The 27,479-nt window shown below is 39.1% G+C and overlaps 1 protein-coding gene across 2 annotated transcripts in view; it reads left to right on the top strand.

Moving 5' to 3' along the window:
• Positions 1–27,479, top strand: part of nlgn4xa (neuroligin 4 X-linked a) — a 105,146-nt gene that overhangs the window by 57,399 nt on the left and 20,268 nt on the right. For both annotated transcript variants that reach the window (XM_079615732.1, XM_079615731.1), the window contains 2 exons: positions 19,583–19,768; positions 25,857–26,646. In XM_079615732.1, coding sequence (XP_079471858.1) covers positions 19,583–19,768; positions 25,857–26,646 — 976 coding nt within the window. The remainder of the gene's footprint in view (positions 1–19,582; positions 19,769–25,856; positions 26,647–27,479) is intronic.

Here is a 27,479-nt window from a genome sequence, read left to right on the forward strand (position 1 = left end):
AATTTCACAATAAGTAGTAGAGAAGCTCATTGCGTGATTGCATTTTAGCGTCTTTGTTTCTATAGCGACGGAGTTTTATGAAAGAAACCCCCCCCCCCTGAATTTAAGTTTATACAAACTGATCACAGCAGTCAGATCACGCAGTTGTCACTCAAGTGATCATTTAAATTTAACTGTATTCTTTTTGGAAGATCAAAGGGCGTGCGATTATTCACCAACTCTATACTAGTGCGCGCAGGGTGCCCATGCATATGTGACGTCACCAAAACACACACCACCGCGCATGCGCGTCCAGTACGCGTAGGATCTGATCCAACTACGTCATCGTGCTACAGGCTGCAGCTAGGACCTCTTGAAAGTTTTTGCTATTCTTCATTCTGTGTGTGGTGTTCAGTTCACAGCAGTGACAGAAATTATTTTTTCCAATATGTTTCAATTGATTTTTGAACTCATACACTCACACAAACAAACAAGCTGAGTGAAATTTGTGTACTGATGTTTGCTCGAGCAATGGAAGTCATGTGAAAAAGGGAAAGGGTGCTTTTCCTCACTCACTGAGATGGAAACAAGGGTCAAAGGGGTCAGATGGTCAAAGCTAATGATAAGCCAACAAACTCAGAGACAAGGAACATTCTGTACGAGTTATTGGTCCAGATGTAATGCAACACATGATACAAGGTATCATTTCATAGTTTTTGCCCAAGCCATCCGTTGCAGCAATACACAACAAGAAACGTTGCTTCTATTTTAGAAACGGTTCATATTTCTGAGACGTCACCACTGGAACAAAAACATATAAAGTATAACAGTGACTGCCAGGCCATTAGATGGCAATGAAACACTATAGACTGAACACATAATACGCATGCATGATGTCATCGTCTTCAGAGATTCTGGTTTTTGTTGTTTACACGGAGACCGTTTTCAAAAACTTGCACTTTGAAACCCGTTTTTAAAAGTTTGTATTTTCAGGCACCCAAAACGCCATTGTCATGTAAATGGACGGCCAAAACACATAAAAAGTTGTATGTTTTTAGAAACCGGTGTCATGTAAACAGCCGCTAAAACTTACGACTTCGCTCACACTGGGTACTTGTGTACACAGGGTACTTCCCAATTTTGTAGGGATAATTGTTTGATGTTTTTTTTATGTTTATTTTATTCCCACCTAGTTGCACTTGTGGTGTTCCTGGTCAAAAATTATCGGCCTACAAAAACATGCTTATAAATCACTTATTATTATTATACAATATGTTCACCAAATATTGGATTCAATCTTTTTGTTAACTTGTTTTCTGTCAATTAGGACAGGTTTTGTATTTGGTGAAAATATAGCATAACGAGGGCTGGTTGATTATGATTTCACTTTTCTAACTTTAGTTGGTGTGTAATTTAGCTGTTTGAGCATAAACGTTTGCTTTTAAATATAGTTTTTTTAAGGACTACAACAAACGGCTGGAAGGGACTTCACAACATTCTTCCCGGGTTAGTGACATCACTAACCCTAAAATATACATAAACCCGCCCCCGGGAACACACAGTCCATGTTGAGAAGAGGAAGAGTTGTTGTAGTAGAGCACATTTGTGAGTCTGCTCAAGCTGCCGCATGAAATACAGTATGTAACACAAATGCAGTAGCATGTCACTCTGTAAGCATCCTACAACAGTTCCCACACGAGCGATTTTATAGATTATCATGACAGAATATGCTAATTGAAATAGTTAACTCCAAGTCAGCAACATAAATTCATCAACTAACCATTCAGAAACATCCTGTTGCATTCTACGATGTCACTTCTAATTGAGTATCTCCATCATTGTCCGACTCCAGTTTAAACATAAAAGACAGAACAGTTTCTGACATTTTAGTGCGTGTCTGCGTGAGGTAATCGGATCTGCTAACACACACAATCTCTTGAAGCTCCGCTGTGCCGGTAGTAGCAGCTCATTTGCATTTAAAAGGACACACACGAAACAACAGGTTTTTACTGACCCTCAAAAAGGGACCATTTTAACATGCTGTAAAAACATCTGTGGGATATTTTGAACTAAAACTTCACATACACACTCTGGGGTCAACAGAGACTTATTTTACATATTGTAAAAATAGGCATTATACCACCCCTTTAAACTAAATTGTTAGGGGTTGCAGGCTTTTCAACTCTGAAGGGTTAAGCCCTCAGTTTCTTCAGTTCTCTGTCTTGCATTAAAGGTTATGGTTTGTTGTGTTGTCTTTCTAGTCGTTTGGAGTTTATTAAAAGTGTTATACTTTTGTCAATCTGCACAATTTAAACTACACGGCAGTCGTAATAGTAATTTTGGTGGACAAAAAATCTTACTGATCCCAAACTTTTGAACAATAATATATGTATTGTTTCTGAACAAAAGACAGTAAATAGAACATTGAGGATTCATACAGGTATGCAGTAGATGTCTTTTGCCTTAGACGTCTTGAGAATAACCACATTCAGTGTGAGATAATAGAGTGAAAGGAAGAAAAAAAAAGAGAGTATGTTAAGAATATATCATGGTCCAGAAAAAGACATCATCCATCAAAATATGTCTATCTGACAATGGCAGAATGGCAGCAAGTGGAGCAGAAAGAGGACTCCATCAATTACCGCTGAGGTTTTTGCTGATAGATGGGGAATATTTTGTCCTCTACAACATCATGCCCCTGAAGCTTATCCTACTCTCACACAATGCTGCCAGAACTTAGTCTAATAGAGTCATATATTAAAGACTTACTTATTTGTGCCTCAGGGGCCAAAGATAAAACACCTACCCATGAGGGGTAAAGATTCAACATCTTGCAGTGGCTAATTTTATAACCGTCTATGGAAATTAATTCATAAATTTATGAATCCAATTACATTCGTACCACAAATTGGTCCAAGTGAGTGCAGTCTGAGGTCTAACCACCTCTTAACTCAAACGTTCGCACACACACAAACATAAACTTCCGCCTGAACTTGCATGAGAACTTATTAAGAGTTATGCACTGTACATTCCCTCGGCTTTAGGGCTATTTTTTACCTTAGGATCCTGCAAGCCTTGCAGTCCTTCTGTTAGGGGTGTCAAATAGATTCTAATTACCTCAACAGAATTAAATGAACATACGCTAATGGATCATGGGAGGCATAGCCTGGCTCCAAGGATGTGTAACCAATTGCACTCTTCACGGTTCAGAGGGACTAGAGGAGCTGGAGGACTCACTTCACACCAGACCTTCTGTATGTATTACCTCACTATATCCTTTTAAACCCAATGAAAGTCTATGAGGATTTTACTCAGAAAGAGAAAGAAAGAGAAATTGACAGGCATATGTCATGCTCTAAGTGGGGAAAGGCACTGCAGTTCCCCGCCGTCTGTATGTTTTCTCTCTTCTGAAATGGCCAGGATCTGACTGCTCATATGGCTCTCTACTTAACACTATGCCTATGGTATGGAAACATATCACGTTCCTTCCCTTTTTAAGAATTCCAGGAAAAAAAAAATGCATTTCTGGAAGGGCAGACTGATAACACTGTAACACTTTTTAGACCATTTGAGTTTTCTCTCAAAGAGAAAATTTTTCTAGAGTCACTTGAAGAAAGACACACACTGACTAATATTATTGTTATATTGTGCTATTAAATATTTATATTGCATAAGGAATATTTTATTTATTTATTTATTTATTTATTTGCATTTTTGATAGCAATTTTAGATTTTTTTCTGTCAAACTATGTCTGACATTTTACAGAACATTTTGAACATATCAATATCAAATACCAGTTATTGATTATAGGACCACAATGGATGTGCAACAACAACAACAAAAAAGATTGCCTCAAGTAGTAACAATGATATAGGTTTTTACTTTTTTCCCCGCCAGCACAAAAAAGAAAAAGAAAAAAAAGTTGACAGCCAGTGCCAGCATTTGTATTAATTTTCACAAAACTTTTATGTTTAGGCCCCCAGACTATTTTGTTTTATGAATATCTGAACATGCAATATATCAAAAGAAAGAACAGAGCCTCTGCTTAAAAAATAAAATAAAAAATAATGCATTCTTTATTTACTTTACTTTATTATTATCCACGATGTGGACAATTGTCTTTGGCTTCATAGTACATATATACCACATAAATACACATAAGAAAAACATGCAATAAAAAAATAAAAAGTCACTAACATTTACAATTTTTACAGCACTGTGCATAAAGCATAATTGGTAAACTTTCCTTGTCGCTCGTGGTTGCCTAGCCTTTTAGACCGATGATTAAAACATAGACAGAGTAGATCACGTCCATCATTACCCCCCAAACCTTACACAGTTCTATACCGCTTCCTGGGTAGCATTTAATTCGGTAACTTCAGGCAGTTTTGATGATCACGTTATTGCATAAGCAATTTATCTATCGCTTGTTTATGCTTATTCTTCGCATGTGTTTTGATCATGATTCTGCACTTCCAGAAGATGTGTAATAGTGCCCTCTATTGTACAAAAGTGAAAAAAATTAATGACGGTAAATTCCGCCAATAATGCAACTTTTCCTGTAAGTGTTCAGCATACAATGGAAACTTCAGCACACAATGGTATTAAAAGAGATAAAGAAAGGAAGGATTGTGGGACATTATAGACGGCGTGTGAAAGGCAGGAATCCTTGCTTATATGGACCTTGAATGACTTCAGGAGGGCAGTCAGCCAAGTGCACTCATCTAAAATGAGTTCACTATATAGTGTGCCAGGCTTTACGATTAATAATGTAATATGATCATTGAACCGGGATTTCGTTTCATGGTACTTTGGTGTTCAAGGTACTACTTAATTATATATAGACACAGGGATATATATTAGAGGAATATATACAGTGGTGTCCAAACGTCTGGCACCCATCAGGTGTGGCTGCAGAGAGCACACGACGGAACAAAGGAGTATCTAAAATAAACAGTCTTTAATAAATCCAACAAGAACACACAGGATATTTCAGGAGTAAGAGTGTTACACAACCACATAAAGACGATACTGGACAAAGAATCTGAATGAGGGCTTAAATACAGAGAGATAATTAAGGTAACCAGAATGCATAACTCAATCAATAACCATGGAGACAAACAAAGCAAAGGGGAACAGAACACAGTGAAAATGAAAGCAGAAGATGTTCTTTGGATTCTGGAAAGAAGGATCATCAGGTTTTACACAAACATTTGCGGGCTATGCCTGCTCGAATGCTTCTGTCATTAAAGCAAAGCATACAAACTATTAACATTATGAGACGTTAAACCGAGGTCCTGATTATCTGTGGTCATTAAAAATCCCAGGATGTCCTTCGGAAAGAGCAGGGGTGTAACCTCAACATCCTGGCCAAACTTGCCCATTGGCCTATATCCATCATCATATATACTGATTGGCTTCATCACTACATCCTCTCCACCAATAAGCTAGTGGTTGTGGCGTTTTGGCGCAGTTTGGTTGCCGTTGCGCATGAGGCAATTCCCCATTCCATATGTTCCATACTTTGAGTGCCAAGAAAAGTGCTATATAAATGTAACAAATTATTATTATTGTTGTTGTTACTCAAACTATTATACTCAAAATATAATTTGAAATGAAACTGGATTAATGTTGAAATGAGCAACATACTGTAGAAGCATTTTCAGTGGATGTCTAAGACTTTTCAATCCTTGTATATATCTTTAAAAAAGCAGATGCAGAATAGCTGTGGAGAAGTTAAGTTACAGAAATGGAGCATATTTCCTGCAAAATCATAAACGTTTATACAGCAGACAGACAGCAGCACTGGTGGTAGAGAAATAGACACTTTCTGATCTGCACAATTCTCACTAAATAAAGAACAGATGGTGCTTTCACTACACATCAGACAGACTCACTGATAATTACACATGCTCATTTTAATCACTGTGCCTCTGTTTCATGCAGTAGGTGTGCTGGAGCTCTATTTTTTCTGTTAGACCATTCAACTGACATTTACATCTTTATAAAACCTTTTTTTGTGTGTTTAGACAATTATGTTTTGCAGACAAATCTTTAATGGTCACGATACACTCACAAAGATGTTGGTCCAGATTAGTCTTGATGAAACATTGTGACAGAGTGACTCAATTGCAACTGAGTCAGGGAAGATGGTGCTCTGTAATACTGAAATGTAAATAACAAAAAAGGAAGGTTCAGAAACACTTGCGGCTAGACAATTAACATAAGTGGTGTCATTCTTTGGAAAACAAGCAACAGGAATGGTATAGCTTGTGCTTTTTTTTCATGCAAAAAAATAAAATCTGAATTTCTCATTTGAGACAGAGTCATAAATTATTTAAATCATGCAGTCTGACATCCTGCAAGCGTATCATCAGAATAGGACCTCAGGCTGATGGCACAGTTCTACATTAAGTCCAAAGTGACAGTCTGAATCCTGTTGTTTATTCAGAGTAGCGTAAACCATTTGATTAAAACATGTATATAAAAATTCACCAAATATTGTGCCAGACTGCAGTTTACGTAATCGCAATGAGTGGGAAGAAGATTGGTCAGAGACTTCACTATAAAGAAATATTGTTATTTTAACTGTAAAAGACTGTAAAAATGTGACCGTAAAAACCTGTTAATTGGTTAACAATTCTTATACCATGGTCTGGGTGAATACTCGATTCTGATTGGCTGCAGGCTGTCCATTAAAAAGTGATGTAGGACACCTAGTAAAAGAGTTCTAAAACTGTTAGATTTCGATTTTAAAACTAATTAAAATATAAACTAATGTTTTAAAAATGTGTTATTTGGCAAGTGAACATGGTATAAGCGGGTTAATGCCCTTTGAGGTGTCCATTGTCAGGTATTAATGGACAATGGACACCTCGTCGGGCATTAAAGTCCCTGTAAAGTCAAAATTATGTATATGTTCTGAGTTTGTCATATTACAGAAAAATGTGTTATTAGCCACCCAGCCAAATTTGAATGATAAAAAAAGCCGGCAAGTACATAAAATAAGCTATCAAAATCTTGAAAAAATGAGCAGTGGTCTCAAACGCTGGGGGCGTGTCCGCCGGCTGCACTGAAACCTGTCTGACTGACATCCAATTTCTCGAGTGACTTTATGCATGAAAAACTCGGTCTCTTTTTTGTGAACCGATAATAGTTTAAATTACTTGGCTAAAAATCACGTTAGAGGGTTGAAGAATTTAGTAGGCTACTTACTGTGGACTACGGCTACCTACTATTATAACATAAGCACACAGCCTACCCTCATTGGTGGGCACGCACTGCCGATGATGGCACAGTTGTCGGCGCGACGGGAGGATGAAGGCCGAGGCGGGAGATAGTCGGTTCGGCCCCACTCACCAGTAACAGCGGATTATCAGAGCATCCCAGTTGTCTCCGACGAAAGTTTATAAAACTATCCCGTGTAAAATGATCACTACAGAGGCAGGTTTTGGTGGTGATCCTCAGCTCTCCATCAAGGTGGCTCTTCACAAAATTAATCCACCTCTTCTTGATGTGATCGTTTTTCGGAAATTTAAATAAGGACACCGATTTGTTTCGTACATGATCGCATCCAGGTACGCATTTCCGTGACGAAGGCATAGCTAACTAGCAAACTGTAGGCTGTAGTAATAATAGTACTGACAGTAACTCGCGATTGAGCGCCAAACTGATGCGAATGTGCTCTATTTATATTGTTAGGAGCAGCCAGCCTCAGGGGCTCCAGTGCGTCATCAAGTAGGGGCGTGTCCAGGAGCTCAGGGGCTCCAGTGCGTCATCGAGCCCCCGTTTTAGCCCCACCCAAAAAATCCGGAAAATAGCAATGGTGAAAAACTGTTTAACGGTCTAACTCCACAATTCAGTATGTAACAGAGTCAGGGGTGTGCCAACTGCCACAAAGAGGCCTCAAAGATGTTACCAGCAGTAGCAGCACCACTGCTCTGGATGTACCGGCAGATGGAGGCGTAAAAATGAAGTGACGTGATGATGAGGTCAAAAGTTCAGTGTTTAATCCAACAAGTGCATCTGGTATTTACAGTGAAAATCCAAAAAAGAAAAATAAACAAATAAAAATAAAATAAACTGTTCAAAGTTATCTGCACAACTCTGGCTATGCCAATAAATTGACCCAAATACAGAGCAATAACTTATACAACCACTCACTCTACGAGCCTCTAACAACACTGAGGCGCCTTCTTAAAAAGGCTAAGCCCCTCCTATCTGGACCAAACCATTAGGTAATTAAAGATAAAGGAATTTAAACAAGAGCAAACTAAATAGATTCAACAGTAACAAAGATATAAACTGTTAGAATAATACCAAAATATATAAACATTGAAAACAAAACAAACTCAAATAATTATTAACGTTAAACAATGTTTAACAAAGAATCAAACAGAACCCCAATCTCCCCCTCACACATGAGAACAATTAACTGTGCCTACTATTGGCGGGAAAGAGGTATTCAAAAATGGTGGCAGTTACAGTGACCGGGTTTTGTCTGCTTGGTGAAGTAAAATGTTCCAGTACGTAAGTATGACAATTTATTGTTTTGCAAGTGGTTAATTGAAAATAAACAAACATTTAACATGGTTACCGGTCTTGTTTCAGTTCTTAACAATACATAAATCAACAAAGAGAAATGAATAACCCAGTAAACATTAAACTAAAGGAAAGGGACATGGAGAGGACAGGTACAACACGTAACAATACACAACCCGTGACACACATATATCTGCGTTAACTGATGTTAAAATATGCACAAAACAGATAGTGTGTTAGGATGTTAGTGTGAAAAGTATGCATGTATGTATGTTCGCAGTCCAGTGTCATTATAAGAGGCTTCTCCAAAATAAGAGTCTCTAGTCACAGAGCCTCACTGTGACACAGTACTTCGCAGTTCACAGTCTTTGTAATATGTTTTAGCAATACATTTCTAACATTTATAATGTTTAGATTTTTTTTTTTAGAATTGCCTTTACAGGGACTTTAACCCTTACATGTACTATATACGGAGAAAAACAGTAAGTAAAAAACGTACATTATGTTTTGCCTTTGAAAGCATTCCCAAAGCTGTAAATAGCAGCTTGCTATGTTACAGTAAATACACCCACTGAGATACCAGTCCTTTGGTTTTCTTACGATAGTCTTACAGTAGTGTGAAAAAATATGTGAGTATTAATGGTAATCCACTCAGCAATGATATCTGTGGCCAGTACATTATACATGATTGTTTACTGTTTCTGTTGGCAGATCTGACATTCAATTCTTTTTTTGTGGCATTATGATTATGCTTAAGGTTTGAGAAGATTAAGATCCTTCGTTTGAGCTGGAAGAAACATGTATACATAAATAAATGTACTATTTATTTATTTATTTATTTGTTTATGATCTTGCACATCTTTCTCCCAGTATCTGTGCAAAAAAAGATGGGCTTTGTTTACTTGTTAAGGCTTCAAATACACCGATAAAGAAACAAAGCAGCAATGTCAAATAAACCCTTTAAGGCGCTTCTTTATCAAACAGACAAAAAAGGATTTCTGTAAAAGCCAAGTGTTTATCGCTGTGTTTGCGTGAGACTCTACATGAATAACAAATAATCCGCCAGATATGATTTACTCATGTACATCTGTGCTGAAACATAACTGCACATTGAACAGAGATATTATTTTGTATATATTTATGTAAGGAGCAATATGGATCTCAAAGTAACGCATTGTCAGTGCTTTTATCAGTTTTATAACCAATTTGATCACAATCATAGTGGAATTAAAAAAAAAAACTACATTGATTTATTGTGCTGTAAACTAATAGCAAACTATTTTTGACATGCGGCCAGTGAATCAGAGATTCTTAGATAGTTTGGTAGTTTTCGTAGTCTTTTTCCAATTAAAGGGATTGTTCACCCCAAAATTAACATTCTGTCATTATTTAGTTATTTAGAGAAAAAAAAATCAAAATGAGTAAAAATATATTTATACAGAAGAAAACAGAAATACTGGTTCTGAATGACATAAGTGTGAGTAAATGAAGAGAGATTTTCATTTTTGATGAACTATACCTTTAAGTCTTTATTCACTCAGAATCTGGGCTGGTAATCACTGTGACCGTATCATTGAGTCAGTGAATTGAACTTGAGAACCGTGACATTCCATTTTGTGAACTAATTAGTCCGACCGTTTTTGTGAACTGGATCAACTGATTCATTGATTCATCTGACTTAAAATCACTATTCATTCACAAAACAGTCGTCGCTAATTCTCTCATAAACAAAATAACTACATTCACTTTCATCACACTGAAAAAAGAAATATAGGCTATTTTTTTATTTTATTTACCTTTTGTGTTCCACAGTATAGTCAAACAAGCTGTGGTCACTCTTATTTCCCTGAGAACACTATCCCAATAAATATAATCTCAACTGGAGATTGAGGTCTAGTATGTACTGATAGAAGTTGATGGACTGAGGTTAATGTCCCATCAGCCCTAATGGTGATCATTGTAGCCGGCAACTGTACCTTAGATATCCCGTACCAGACTTTATCACCGCTCTTCATACATCATTCTGAAACAAAGACAGTGACCAATAAAGCCTTTTTACTTCTTGGTATTGTGTATGTGCATGACCTGACCTCAATTGAGCTAATCCAGAACGCTCCTCTCACTTCTCCTTCTTAGAAAATTAACATTTCATCTGAGAGCCAAAGGGATTCCTGACAGTGAGCACAATTAGACACAATTACCATCAGCCTGTCAGAATACGGGCTTTCTTTTCCTTTTTCCTTCCATTCTCTCCTGTCTTTTGCATATTTTGATTAAAAAAACATTAGTTAATGACTGCTGCTGAATGTACGTATTGAAGACAAAAGGAGGATTTGACATTAAAAGACAAGTTTTGATGATTGTGGCTGTTATTATTCAGTCATTATTTTAGAGGGTGTCATAATCACAGAGAAATGAAATCAATATATATTATTTTGCTCACAGTTATTCTCTTGAATATGATGTAGTTAAGATAGAAATCATTCAAGTTCTAGTATGTTTGTGTCTGGATTAAAGCTATGTTTATGAAACTCATAGTCGTAAAGGTCACAGGTAATTGGCGAGCCACGAAGTAAAAAGGGCTATTGCATATTGCAGAAACTTTTCAATAAATGTGTACAAAGTTCTGAGCTGTCATGTTTTTAAGATTTAGCTACAAGGTGTTTTCTATTCATGCTTCAGCTCCCAAAGTCATTAAAAGTCTAAAGGACAAAAAGCAATAGCTGGTTTTCGATATACCTGCATGTGTAGAGAAATATTTATTAAACATCAATAAATAAATACAAACAGAGATTATGTACAGTCCCTTTTGTTCCCAAGTATGGCAGTGACATCCTATAACAGAAAACAAATATCATCTGATACCTTCACATAGAATGTGTAACTTTTGATTCAGCCTCGAGATTTTTAATCCCCCCCCCACCCACCCTTTTTTTTTATCTGTATAGTTTATGGTTACTTATATCCTCCATCCTCTTACAGGCCAGTATAAAATGTACATACACGATTATGTGACTGTGTTACATTAAATTCCAGAGGTTTTAGTTCTGGCTGATTGCTTGAGCCAAAGCTGTTGTTGTTTATTTTTCACACAATAGTTTAATCCTTTGTTAACTTTGGTGAAAAGGAATCATTCATCCAAAAAAAGAATATTCTGTCATAATTTACTTCAATCCTGATCTTCAGTCTTTCGTGGAACAAGGAGATGATCTTCCGTAGATAGTCAAATAATATATTTTGAAGAATGTTGGTAACAAAACAGTTTTGGGTCCCATTGACTTCAATTGAATGGACAAAAAAGAATGGAAGTCAATAGAAACTGAAACTGTCCAGTTACCAACATTCTTCAAAATATATGTTGTGTTATGCAGCAAAAATAATGCATACACAGGTTTGGAACGACATGAGGGTGAATAAATGATGAAATAATTTTGGGGTGAACTAACCATTAATGTCTGCTTTGTGTTCCACCAAATAAACAAGCACTTCTATCCTAAGATACTTTTTATTTATGTTTTACTGCTTTTATCAAGTAAACTATCTTCCCATGCTGTTAGGTCCCCTGTTTACTTTACTGCCCCCCTAGAAGTCATAACTGTCATTGCAGACATATTTGGGAATTGTTGCTATAGTGTATAATTGTTCAGCTTACATCGCAGTGGTGACATCAGTGTGAGCTTCCTTTCCTTCCATACGTCCTGCTGAGGTGTGCTTGGAATACAGTTGGAAGTGTTTTAGCGACAGCAGCTTGCTGTGAGTCTGGCAAGATCTTTTTATTACTGTCGCTCAGCCTTCTGATCTCTCCATAGTATTTGGAGAGGTGACCTACATTTCAGCGTGCAGTTCTCGCTGGCTTCACGATTTAATACAGCAAAGGATTAGTGAGGGTCTTACTTTGAACAACATACCGGGAACTGGAATCAATCCTTGTTGAATGTTACGGAGTGTCTATCCAAACACTAATACAAAACTGTCCAGAACATTTGGCCAAGTATTAATGTAATACTTTGTAAAGGGGGAAAAAAAATAAAGAAAATAATGTCACATTAACCTTTAGAATGAGCTTTATACATATCTCTCTCTCTCTCTCTCTCTCTCTCTCTCTCTCTCTCTCTCTCTATATCTATATATATATATATAGGGGCGGGGCACATCTCCTTCGCATAGATAGAGTTGATCAGGTTGTTGATTGTGGCCTGTGGAATGTTGGCATTCCAATTCCAACATAGCAACTGTTCTATGTATCATTACACAACACCCCTAGCAACCACTATTAACAACTTAAACACATGTATGATCTCATCGATATTGTTCATTGAAGCTATTGTAGAATATTGTGAGAGATCGAGTAAGCGAGTGTACCTGCATTTACAGTAGATATAGCATTTTCCTTCAGGTCAGTCCTATATTCATAATGAAAAAAATCTGTTTGAATGTCCACTACGATATTTTGTCCTTTTAACCCTTTCGCACTTACGATCACACCCGTGTGATCAGTCTTGGCTGGTCCCTGGAGCGTACGATCACACCGGTGTGATTAGAACGGTCAGCGCATCACGTGATCAACTGCTAAATTCAAATGTGCTTTCGCGCGTTGGCTGGCGCTGAGCCAGAGATGGACGTGCTCGCGCTTGTCATATATCACAACTATTCAGTGTTTTCAACACATAATGTTTATTTTAGGTTTCAGGCATTTAAAATCACATAAGTACTAGCAAACCAATGAATTTGAGTTTGTAAAATACACACAGATGTCTATGGAAGCGCCAATAATAATCCTTTCCATCATAATAAGACGACATGTTTTATTTATATCAGATACACAATGTGTAAGTAGCTTTACATTTTACCCTATTCTTCTCCCAGTTAACCTGCCACTTACTTTCATGTATTTCGTGAGAAGTGGAGGAATTGACGTGTTGTAAATCCAGCACAAACTAACATGGCGCCGCCCATCGCGCATACAGCTCAACTAACGCGATCGTTATAAAAGGGTTTAAACAACCAAACACATCCACATGCACATATTTGATAATCGGAATATCTGTGTTTCATGCTATATCTAACATATTTTTGAATATTTCGAATCAAAAAGAGAAAATTGCATAAAAGCAGATCATTATTCATTCAGCGCTGTGTTGTGTTTGCGCTGTGTCACGTGACAAGCAATGACGCGTCACCATGGAAACGATAAAGTGACAGGTTCTAAATAACGGTCGCCTTGAAAAACTCACGCTGGGGGGTCAGTTAGAATATTTTAAACTTACGTGTGAAAGGGTTAACAGGGTTCTCTTACGAGAGATACTCTCGTACTGCGTTGTCGTAGCAACGCATTGGGGAAAATCCTTTTCCACGAGAATACTGAAGCAAAAAAATATCCTTAATTTTGTATCAATGTAAAGCGCATTGCCACAGCATACAGACCTAGGCGAGACAGCTCGCGCGCCTATTGGCTGCTGTGCGGCAAATAATTAAGCCAATCGAGCGAGCCCTTGAGTGACGTCACACCCAATGAGCGTCACGTCCCGCCGAAACTGATTTGTAATCCTTCAGCGAAGACACCTCATCGTTGATCCGAGGAAGAAGCTGCGCCGTCGAGAGAGCACTTCAGCGGGAGAGGACGTGAAGCCGCTGGCACCGCCACCTTCTTCGCCTTCCAGCTGCGCGTTCCGGCGCTTATATCCTTTGACCTCCTTATTGAGTGTGTGTGAGTTCGCCGGCGCGACTCACACTTTTTCCTGTATCTGAAGCGCGTCTTCTCCGAAGATGCCTTCCTGCGGCTCGTGCCGAGCCACACTCAGCGACGGGGACCGCCATGTTATTTGCGCTTCCTGCCTGGGTGAGAAACACGCGGCTATCGCTCTTGCGGATGGCGGCTGCCATCACTGCAAACTTCTGCCTTTGGCGACTCTGCGGACTCGCCTGGCGTCGTTCCAGGAGCCTGTGTTTTCCGACATCGACGAGATCGACGCCATGCTGAGGGATGAGGACTCGTGCTCTGTTTTGGCGTCCGGCAGCGAGTATTGGGCGAGCTCTGCAGACCTCGCGCCCCCTGCCCCCGCGACCAAAGGAAAGAGAGCGAGCATCGAGGCGGAGCTTATCCGCGTGCTCACTCAAGCCACGGCGAGCCTTGGCCTTGAGTGGGTTTCGCCCGAGCAGCCCGCCCACAACCGGTTGGATGGCTCTTTTCTGCCCGGGGAAAAGTCTACGCCTGCGTCTAAGCCCGCCCCCTTCCTTCCTGAGCTTCACGAGGAGGTCGCGAGAGCTTGGACTTCCCCGTTCTCCACGAGGACGAGGTCATCTGTTTCCTTAGCGTTCTCCGAGGTTGACAACGCTAAGAACAGAGGCTACCTTTCCCTCCCGCCGGTCGAAGAGCCTATCGCGGCCCACTTATGCCCGCCCTCCGCTGGACGGCGGGCTAAGATGGCGCTGCCTTCAAAGGCTTGCCGCACGACGTCATCCCTGCTCCGTCGCGCTTATGCCGCCAACGGACAGGCCGCGTCAGCGCTGCACTCCATGGCGACGCTGCAGATTTTCCAGGCCGATCTCCTCCGCAAGCTGGATGAGAACGGACCCGATGCGATCTGCGTGGCGGATCTGAGAAGCGCTACAGACCTGGCTCTTCGCGCTTCGAAGTCTGCGGCCCAAGCCATCGAACGGAGCATGGCGGCGCTCACCGTGTCTGAGAGGCACCTCTGGCTCACGCTATCAGACATGCCAGAAGCGGAGCGGACCGCGTTCCTCGACGCCCCGCTCTCCCCTGCTGGCCTCTTCGGGACATCGGTGAAGGAATTCACCGACAGGTATGCTGAGGTGCAGAAGGCGACCCAGGCGATGAAGCACTTCCTGCCGAAGTGCTCCAACTCAGCAGCAGGCCGTGCGAAACCACCTGCTCAGAGTTCACAGCCCAGACCGCCGCCCAGCTCCTCTTCTCAACGCCGCCAGACGCAGAGCTCGAGACTGCGCTCTCGCTCTTCCGGTCGCCGCCCCGCACCGCGTGGCCCGCGACAGAGCCCCCGAAGACATCCTCGCACTGCTAGGGAAGCGTCGGTGTTCAAGTCCCGCTGCGGCCGGACCCTCACCGAAGCTCACCGCTCGTTCAGTCCCAAGCGAAGTGACTGTGCCAGCGATCATTGCAGCCAACAGGCGTGTCTCACTGGCCGCTTGCCTGCACACAACAGCCGTTTTCACGGCTACCCAGATAAATCCATTAAAGAGTGCATTTTCTGGTGATTATGTACTATATGAACCCCAGCTCAGTGCTCTGGGTCTATGGTGTCGGATCACTGCATACACGGCGTCTTACAGGGTGTTCCCCAATGCGTTGCTACGACAACGCAGTACGAGAGTATCTCTCGTAAGAGAACGTACTCGGTTACTAACGTAACCTCGGTTCTCTCTAGAGAGAGAACGAGTACTGCGTTTCTTGCCGTGTAAGCGCTCTGGTTGTTTCGCTTTAATAAAAATCAGAGTTCATAAGCCTGTGAGCGAAATATATAGCCCTAAGCCACGCCCGTTTCGGCGGGACGTGACGCAGGAGGGCGCGAAGTGCCCTCATTGGGTGTGACGTCACTCAAGGGCTCGCTCGATTGGCTTAAGCATTTACCGCACAGCAGCCAATAGGCGCGTGAGCTGTCTCGCCTAGGTCTGTATGCTGTGGCAATGCGCTTTACATTGATACAAAATTAAGGATAATTTTTTGCTTCAGTATTCTCGTGGAAAAGGATTTTCCCCAATGCGTTGCTACGACAACGCAGTACTCGTTCCTCTCTCTAGAGAGAACCGAGGTTACGTTAGTAACCGAGTACATTTTCCCATGCCTATAGTCATCTGTCAGTTGCGTCTTCCTTCTCTGTCATCCTTCCTTCTCCGTGATCACAAGTTTGAGTCATTCCAATGTAAAAGTCTATACAGCACAGCATCTCGTACCTTATTGCTTACATAAACTACTAAGTCATTAATTATTATGTTATTTTCCTTTTCCCAACCTGTTTTTTTATCTCACGTAGGGCACCAAGTTAGGGACTGCCAGTGGGGTTCCTTCAGTGAACAGGTTTATGATGCGCTTGTTGAGCTTATATAATATTCAGTATTTCTGGCCCTTTGAAAAGCTCCTGGCTTTCTTATATATGTGATGTCTGCAGCAAAACACACTGCAGAAGATATACAAGTTCAATGAAAACATTTTTGGAGATCAACAAAAAAAGTGCATAATTTACATGCCAGTCGACTGTCCCATTCTTATTGTCAGCATTTTTATTACGGTTTTCCATTGAATGCCTTGAATCACAGCTCTTATCATTGTGTACCATGCTGTGAAAAGCTGTTTTATATTCTCAGTTCACTACAAATGTAATTTTCAAATGTTTCCTCACAAATCAAATGAAGACTAGAACATCCTTTTTTAAATTAATTAATCACCATCATGATTCATTTTTCTCCCTGTTTCCTTTGTACATTCCTTCTTTAATCACATTAATAGATAAACATTCTGTTCTGTCCTATTACTGTGTAAGAACTATTTGGATAGTTAGTATACAGGGTCACACTTTAATCTAGTCACAATTAACTGCATTTTAGATTTAAAAAAAATAATTGGACATAATTGTTCGAACAAATTAGTTTATTACAATTTAAATTAGAAGACTGATACGTTAATGTAAAACAATGCAATCTTTAATCTGCTTAGTCAAGAAATTAATACATATACTAGGCCTATTAATACTTTAGATTAAAACAATTATGGTGGGTTTATAATGTGGACTACTGTTTTGAAAGGAAGTCTGAACTGTTGTGTAATGACTTAACATATCTAGAACAGAAGTTACGAGTAAACTAGATGGATGAAGTTCACTACTCCTGTCCCGTAACTTTATTGCTGCCTATTAACCCCTGACAGATAACACAAATCAGTTGAAAAAATAAATATAATTGATTGAATTATATATATATATATATATATATATATATATATATATATATATATATATATATATAGCCATTAAGGAATGAATGTTGTATACGGTAACACTTTAGCTTAGGGTGCAATTCTCGCTATTTACTGTACATTTCACTATATTTAACTAGTTGCTTAGTAGCATGCATATTACTAGGATATTGACTGCATATTAGTGCTTATAAAGCACATATTAATGCCTTATTCTGCATGACCATATTCTACATCCCTTAATCCCACCCAATACCTAAACGTATCAACTACCTCATAATCAGTAATTAGGAGTTTATTGACACAAAAGTCATAGTTAATAGCTAGTTAATAGTGAGAATTGGACCCTAAACTAAATTATTAATTGTTTTATTAATCTTACAGCCTTTTAATTTTACCTTTTTTTATATACAAAAATATATTTGTAAACTAGGTAGGTAATTTTTTTTTAATTGTTAAAATAACTGTCCCTTAGTAGACCAAACTCTATTTCAGATGTTCAAAGAAAATAACATTTTCATGATGTATCTCACTATCTCCTTTATGGTCTTGAGTAAAACATGAATAGACTGCAGTGAAATCAGGTTGAAAAATAGGAGAGACACAATAGTGGACAAGGTTGCAATGTGCACCAGGTGTGCCTCATTATATTGCCAGCATCATTCCATGTTGTTGGCAAACTCACTGGAATCATGAAACCGAATGAGGGCTATAGCTGTAGGATCATGATTGTATTGAGAAAGGATTCTTTACAATCCTCACGCTGACATACTTTATTTTCCAATTCTTTCTAGCAGAATATTTCTATAAAGGTGTACAGTCAGATGAATTGGTCTGATTGTTTTTATTCTTTCGCTGTCATTATTACATTTTGTATTTGACCATTGCCTTGGGTTATCCAGTAGAGCTACAGTACCCATGCTGTTCAGGGCTTTGTAATCCCTCTACCACATCAAGCCCCTTCTGTGTAGGCATGACCAACTGGATCTGTCCCTCTATCAAAAAGCTACAGTGGCTAGTTTTGCTTCCCATGCTTCTCATCCTATTTGTCCAGAGCTGTCTGGGACCAGCCCCTAAGCGGGTAACCGGGCAAAGGAACAAAATTGAGACCCTTGAGGCTTTTCTGGGACTCGCTAATGGGTTTAAGACAGTCAACTAATTTGTCAACCTGTTTGTGATTTTGTACACATTGACAAGCCTGTTAAAAGAGGCTGGCATGCATACTGTAAGCCGATCGGAGCAATTTGGTTTATTCAAACGTCTTTGAGGAAATATCTGTTGCTGTAAGTTGTCACTTTGATGTAGTGTCTCTTCAAATAAGGAGTGATTTTGTCAAACAAAGCCTTAAGACAAATCACCATTTAATTAGAAGGGACTGCCCTCCTTTAGCAATCCAAATGCCAATTTTGATTAGAATCTAGCTTTCTCCCACACAGAGATTTCCGCATGTCATTTGAGTGAATTAGCCTTAACCCAATGGAAATATAGGCACCTCCACATTCAACTTTGAATGAGCAGATACATTGTATCAATTAACATGGAAGTAACCTCAGCATTTTCCATAAAGGCAGTCGAATAACCCCATTAGAGTCTAAAATGCAACCTTGAACTATCCTCTGTTCCTTAACAGCATGTCTCTTGCACCCGAAGTGGTGTCTTTTTGATTCTTTCTTCACAATGATGACTTTAGTGAAAGGGTAGTGGGACAGACTGGGTCCAGAGGTAAATAATGAGACAATTTCGAGGGCAGCCATTAGTGCCCTTAACATGAAGTAACCGTGGCATGCCATTAAGGGTCTCTTTTTAGAATTCTATGCTTGGCCTATTCAGATGTCAAGTGTGGTGATTTTTGTGTGTATGTGTTTGTGACTGGGAGGGAAGGTGTCAAGAGAAAGACAATTAGAATGAAAACAAGTTTTAATCAAATGGCCTACAGATCCCTGAGGAATAAAATGTTATAAAGAAAACAAGGGAAAATATATATTTTTATTAAAATAATTGATGAAAATATGCAATGCATTACTTGAACATTTAAAAGCTTTTTCTGCAATTCCCCCCCCCCCCCCCCCCTGAAAATAAATTAATATTATGTTGTATGTTTGTTGTCTCACTAGGGTTCCTGAGTACAGGTGACCAGGCAGCCAAAGGGAATTATGGGCTATTGGACCAGATCCAAGCACTCCGGTGGATCAAAGAGAATATCCAGGCTTTCAAAGGCGACCCAAAAAGGGTGACTATATTTGGATCAGGAGCTGGGGCATCCTGTGTAAGCTTGCTGACCCTGTCACACTATTCAGAAGGTAAAAAGCATTTTGTAATAAACTGACAATTAGACATAGTACAATGTTATCAAACCATTTTGTTATCAAACCATCAAACCCATTTCTGACCTGGAGCAAAACAATTAAATGGGTAATTGTGAGATAAAATAATAATGAAGTCACATTGTGAGATATAAAGTCAGAATTTATGGGATAATGTACATCTGTCAACATTATGTTCAGTTTAGTTTAGTTCATGGACTTTTAGTTTGTATTTCTTCAATTCCTGTTTTCCTTTGTTTATATTCCTGCACTTCCTGGTTGCTACGGTTTTGGACATTATGAGTTTGTTTGCTTCAGCTATGTTCAATTAATAATCTAGTTCCTATTTTAGGGTATGTTTACACGACAACGAAACGCTTAAAGGTAGGGTAGGTCAGAATTGTCTAAAAAAAACTTTTATTCAAATTTGTTTAAACTGTCTTTATTTACCAATGCATAATTAAAATGCAAGTACTCTGAAATAGCGAGTATAAAAAAAACGAGTCACTCTAGTGTATATAATCTTCAATAAACACAGCTCATTAATTCCATTCACTCCCACCTAAAAACGGGTGCGCGACTGCGCGCACGTGGGCAGAGCCAGTAATAGCGGCGGTAGTCATGGCGACGGAGAGTGAGAGTCGCGCAAGCCAATCCTGTGATTCGTCCCGAATGGAAATAATGAGCTGTGTTTAATGAAGATTAAACGGTCTAGAGTCACTCGATTTTTATACTCTTTTTATCAGAGTACTTACATTTTAATTATGCATTGATATATATAGAAAGTTTAATCAAATTTGGTAAAAAGTTTTTATATAAATCCTACCTACCCTACCTTTAAAATGGATAACTTTTTTCTTTGTTGAGTTTTCCACCACCATTGTAGCCTGGAAATCCAGACCTAAATCTGAAAGATTAATAGTCTGGTGTCGATTAATGAAAAACGGCCGGCTCGAGGGGCGGCACCAAGCATGCATTTGAAAATCTCACTGCACGCAATTGGCTAACACTACGATCAATCACAACAATACATTGGGAAGTTCGGATCATTTTACTGACTCGGATGAATCTCGTTCAGCAAAATAAACGAATCTTTTTTCGAGTAATTTCGTTCGTTTCAGCATAATATAATGTCATGTTAAATAGCCCAACACATCTAGTACTTAGGAAAATGTTGATTACATTTGAAAAGTTGGGTCCAACTTAAGTTCAGGCTATTGCAGTATGTTAATTCACCTCACCTCCTGATCCGCGGCGTTCTTTCTTTTGCAACTTCAAATTTATCACGTCTACTCTGTTTCCCGCCTCTCGTGTCTGTCTTCGGGTTCGAACTTGAGCGGAGCTAACTGATAGATTATACTTTTGCCGTATCCGGTCGGCAAAACAGCAAAAACTTCCTTCTTGCAAAGGAACGATTTGAGCGGCATCTTCTGTTCCTCTTTTAGAGAAAAAGGCTAGTCTAAATATTTCATTGTAGCGCCCAAAGCCGTTTCAAACAACTGGTGTTCATCCATAGCCATCTTGCAATGTTTACTAATAACTAATGTCATCTAGCCTCTGGCCCGCCTAAATCAGATAGCCCGATGTGATTGGTGCAGCTCAGATAGCGGGGCATATTTAATGAGCATTATTACTCAACACTAGTTGAGTAAACTCGCTGAGAAAATAAAAATTGTGCTCTCTCGAGAACTCTGTATTTCCAGGGTACCACCATTGTCAAAACGATCCTCATTCACATGAATCCGTGAAAATGACTAAAAACCTTGTTTTTTGCTGCCAGACCATTAGATGGCGATGAAACATTATAGACTGAACACGTAATATGCATGTGCACGTTGTCAACGTTTCCACAGATTCACGTTTTTTGTTGTTTACATGGAGACCGGTTTCAAAAACGTACACTTTGAAACCCGTTTTCAAAAGTTTGCGTTTTCAGGCATCCAAAACATTTACACAACAAAACAATTCTACGTTTTTATTTGAAAACGTGTAAACAGCCCCTTAGATCTACCCTCACTCTCATTCTCTGTCTGGTCACGTTAATTGTAAGGTGTGTTTTCCTGCCCCGTATGTGGATTATTATTAAAGTTTGCGTTTATACTTCATCATCTGCCTGCGTCTTCAGTCTGTCTACACACCGCCGTGACAACATCCAGCTGGTTGTTATCACAAATAAATGCATATTTTCATTCTCATTTGTTAACATTTGTTAAGTTAATGAATTAACTAACATGAATTAACAATGAGCAATATATTCTTACAGCATTTATTAACATTTTTAATGTTAGTAAATAAAAAAAATGTCATGTTAATTCACAGTGCATTACCTAATGTTAACAAATATAATATTTGATCTTGATTCACTAACAAATGAAACCTTATTGCAAAGTGTTACCTATATTCTTCTTGTCACGCCTGCCAGCCTGATAGCCAGCAGAGGGCACTCCTTCTGTCTTTATCTCATCATGGACTGCATTTCCCATAACCCATTGCCCGGACTTCCACCTGTGTGTTATTACCCTTGTTAACTGCCTATGAGCCCTGTGTATTCACTCATTCATTGAAGTCTTGTAAGTGTCACACAACATTTCTGAGCGCTCTCTGGTTTCCAGTGTAATGGTTTTGACCCAGTTTCCTGTATTTCATTGTGGCATTTTCACAACATAAATAATGACAGGTACATAGGATATTGATTTGAGAAGAAGCCGGTTTACATTTGTACCTGTTTATTACCTCATAATCCATTACAGTGTACATAATAATCGTACTGAAAACAAGATAAACACTACAACATACAGAAGTCCTCCGGTTTCAATTACAGTAAATACTGGCATTAACTGAGGCACAAAAGAGAGAAAGTCAGTCTATGGTATAAGAGAAACATGAAAGAAGTGCTGGCCTCAAATACCAGGGATGAGTGGTCATTCATTACACAGCTTATATTGACGATGGTCACAATCGGGGAATAACTGGTCCTGGAATGTCATGGCTGATCAATCAGAAAAAGCATTTCAGAGAGCCATTTAATATGAGATATTAAGACGGATTTCACATGTGGGTCGTTTTGAACATTTTTTCCGGACTATGATGCATTTTCTCTCGTAGTTTTGTTCATTTAAGATGACAATCAAATTCAGATCTGGATCAAACAATTCTTCAGGTGATCTCAGCCCAACTGAATACAAACTTTGGAGCGGTTCACATTTGGTGAGATAGCTGTCTGACTCAGCAGATGAAAGAACCAATATCTTTATGCATGAACTCTACTGTATTACAGACAACACTATTTGTTTGGCTAGTAGAATGAATTAGATAAACTGGAGCAAAGATGAGGTCAAATCTGTGCACTAGGACGTCATTGCAAATCAATCAATATGTACCTACAGTATTATCTGTAAATACCATCTAATTGCTTTTCTGCTAAATAGGTGCATCGAAACATTGCTTAATTTATGTCCAGACTCATAAATACATATAAGTAATGAAAAAAAATAAAAAAAAATAAAAACGGTTGTCCCACTATGAGAGAAACCCTTGAACATAAATGGAGCACTTATGACCAATGAGAGAGCCATTAACTCACATGTGACTTGCATTAACAAATTTTAGTCCAGGGGTGTCCAAACTGGGATTATTTGTGGGGAAAGCCATTTTTTATGTTGTCCGAAACCGCTATTGAGTTGCACGTTGCACCACAATAACAGGTGTACAGCTGATGTATCTGAATTTGCGCACTCTTTTTCATTTACTCTTTCAAGGGAACTGTATTAGTGGACTTAGGGAATAGTAATACAGGTATTAGGGGGCAATTTCGGATTCAGCCCTGGAATGTTTAGCTCCAACCCTATTTAAACACAACTGAACCAGCTAATTGAGGTCTTACTTGGCATTCTAGAAAGTTCCAGGCAGGTGTGTTGAGGCAAGTTGGTGCTAAACTCTGCAGGACAGTTGCTCTCCAGGACCGAGTTTGGACACCCCTGTTTTAGTCCGTTTATGCATGTTGCCTTGTTAAAGAAAAACACTTCTAAAGCATTTGGTAATCTTAGTTAATGTTAACTTTAAATGTCATATCTGTTCATATTTGTTAATGAACATGAGCTAACATGAACTGACAATGAACAGTTGAATTTTTATTAACTAACATTAACACATTATTATGTAACAGATGCATTACTCATTGTTAGTTGATGCAATCACTAACGTTAACTAATGAGACCTTTTTGTAAAGTGTTTCCATTTGTTTCTTTGAGGTAGAATCTTCTGTCCCAGTGTGCCTGGCTGCATGTCATTTTCATTGTAACAACAACCCCTACAAGGCATTCATCTGAAACCCAATTGTTCCACTATAAAAATAGATTTTACATTCAATGTCCAGTCTGGCTAGATAGCAGACGAAATCTAGTAATGGATCAAATGACCTCTGGCTACAGTTACTCTAGCACTAACACAACACCAAATAAGGAAATGCCATATTTGATCAAAATAACAGGACAAGATGTACAGTTCTCTCCGGGTGTTCCGGTCTAAAAGGTCGGCTGTGATTTATGAATGAATTACATAATGTAAATTGTGAAATAAGCAAAGGCATTTATTTTCACTTGTTACTCCTACTGTTCATCTGAACCCTTTGTCTACAGATACATGTCAGGCACTCTAAAGAGTATAATGGTGTACCATAAGAAAATGCCTTGAGCTTTTTTATGTTTGCCATATGACATAGATGTTCATCCATTAGCATTTTTTTTGCAATGCATCTTGCAATATGCAATAAGTAAATAACCAACTTTAATTTTATGCTTGATACTACTTATAAGAAGAAGAAGAAGATAATTAATTAATAAAATTAATCATACATTCTTCAGGATATCAAACCATTTTCTGATCTACAAAATAGCTTATTTTAAAACAAAAAGAAAATGCAGATATGCCCTGTTTTTATTCTTGTCATTATGTTAAGATTCCACATATACAGCTCAATGTGCATGACATACCCATGATGCATCTGGGCTTGATTTGGACTTACTTTAACAGTTTAACACATATTATAAGTCTTTGCTTTATGGGAAGGGTCTGCTAAGCCCCACTGTCTGGGCATTGATATTAATATTTTTAATGCCCAATATTTTAAAAAGCTCTAGACACTACTGACTTTTTCCCCTTGATATATTTTCATATTTTTGACATTATAAACTTGAGTGAAGGCTATTTTTTCCACTCAGTGTCAGTGCGTCAGAAGCCTTGGTTCAGCCTAGTGAGGTCCGTGCCCTGAGGTATTGCTATTTTCTAGGACACAATCTGTGTCAACGTGTTATGGCCACGCCTGGCTGAGCTGACAAAGGTACAGCTACAAGACACATGCATATTAGTTGCCGTCTGACTGATATTACTTACCCATATAACAATATGACGGGACAAAAATCCCAGGCCTCATTACAAAGCATTATTTTCTACATGCTCGTTGATTTTCAAGTCCTTTTTTGGCAATGTCCAACTGAAGTTTCCAATGAGACATTGTATTATAACATATGAAGTATACAAACACCTTGATATTTGTTTCTTCAATTTCATTATTGTTGTGATCATTGTTGTCCTTCAGTTCTCACTTTGAATAGTGTTAAAGGAATACTTAAAAATTGAACAAATCTGTCATTTACTCACTGTCATGTCATTTCAAACCCATGAAAGTTTCAGTCAGCTTTAAAATACAAAAGAAGATATTTATAAATAAACCTGATATATTTATGTTCCTTCCTTTAAAAGTCCTTTCACCCAAAACTATGCTTCAAAGAGTTCAAAGACGTTGTAAAAGTAATCCATATTAATCAAGTAGTGTAATCCAAGTCTTCTAAAAAGACATGATTGATTCATTATCAGATTTAATTTAGGCTTTTATTCACATAAAACATTGATCAATGCACATGCTTAATTAAGGCACATCTCATATGGAAGCGCAATCGTGCTTGTGGGACACATAAGAAACAAACCTCACTTGTTTCTCGCACGTCAAGTAGTTAAAATTGTTGGGCAATTATTATTATTTTTTTTATATTAATTGCTGTTTCTTTCTATTTCTTTTTATTTTCAGATTTGTTTCAGAAAGCCATCATCCAGAGTGGGACTGCTCTATCAAGCTGGGCCGTCAACTATCAGCCAGCCAAATACACCCGTATACTAGCTGAGAAGGTGGGCTGCAACATGCTAGATACTATAGATCTGGTGGAATGTCTGCAGAACAAAAACTACAAGGAGCTGATCGAACAGTACATCACACAGGCCAAGTACCACATTGCTTTTGGTCCAGTTATCGATGGTGACGTCATCCCCGATGATCCCCAAATTCTGATGGAGCAGGGAGAGTTCCTCAACTATGACATCATGCTTGGCGTCAACCAGGGTGAGGGTTTTAAATTTGTGGATGGCATCGTGGACAGTGAGGATGGTGTCTCTGCAAACGATTTTGACTTTGCTGTATCTGATTTTGTGGACCACCTCTATGGTTATCCCGAGGGCAAGGATACGCTCCGAGAAACCATCAAGTTCATGTATACCGACTGGGCTGACAAGGAGAATCCGGAGACCAGACGAAAGACTCTGGTAGCACTCTTCACCGATCACCAATGGGTGGCACCAGCGGTAGCTACGGCAGACCTTCATGCTCAGTACGGATCTCCAACGTACTTTTATGCATTCTACCACCATTGTCAGAGTGAAATGAAACCTAGCTGGTCGGATTCAGCACATGGAGACGAGGTGCCTTATGTGTTTGGAATTCCCATGATTGGCCCTACTGATCTTTTTAACTGCAATTTTTCCAAAAACGATGTCATGCTTTCAGCGGTGGTAATGACTTACTGGACGAATTTCGCTAAAACGGGGTAAGTTAAACTCTTAAGATTCTTACTGTAAATAATTGTTGTTTTTAACTGCCACGGATCACAATCTTCAGAGGCCTTTGCGGTCTCCTCGCATATCACAATTTAAAGACTCAACATTGTCACTCAGATCATATTTGTAATGCTATCAGACCAGCTCTTAACTAGCCTTGAGTTATGGGGTTCTTTCTATGCCTTCCTCCCGTACAGCATCACTGTACTCAGTTCAAGCCCTATTCATCCCAAACGTCCTCCAGATATAAGTGACTGGGGCCTACTTACACTTTCAGGGCTCCATTCACAGTATATAGGCAGAACAGCCTCTGCTATTTGGCACCACTCCAGCTGATACCTGTGTGTCTGGAGATAGATTGGCAGGCTCATCAGTACCTCACGTCAGGCTGCTCTCCCTTCGCTGGCTAAGTGTTTCTCTCAGCGCGAGTACTTTAAAACAGAGGAGGAAAAACGAAAGCAATTTCAGCAGCACTTGGAGAATGCTCGCTTTGCAAGAGAGTCACTCCAGCCTCTGGTAAACACTCCAGTGGTGATATCAGCCTCTCTGAGTGTTTCCAAAAAAACAGGGTGAATAAATACCGTGGAGGGAAATGTGCAGAACGTAATGTCTCATTTGTAGCCTTCCTTTGTTGCAATGACTGTCAAGCTCTGATGCTCAGACTGGTGAGAGCAACATGGGTCATTAATGAGGAAAATTAGCATGCACTGGTACTCAGAATGTCAAATGGACACATATTTTTGCAATGCTGGCTTTGTGGATTTGATGTTTCATATATATTGTACACATACATTTTATTACACCAACAACAGACTTTTTTTCT

The sequence above is a fragment of the Phoxinus phoxinus genome (genome assembly GCF_949152265.1).
Source record: "Phoxinus phoxinus genome assembly, chromosome: 6".
NCBI classification, from domain to species: Eukaryota; Metazoa; Chordata; class Actinopteri; order Cypriniformes; family Leuciscidae; genus Phoxinus; species Phoxinus phoxinus.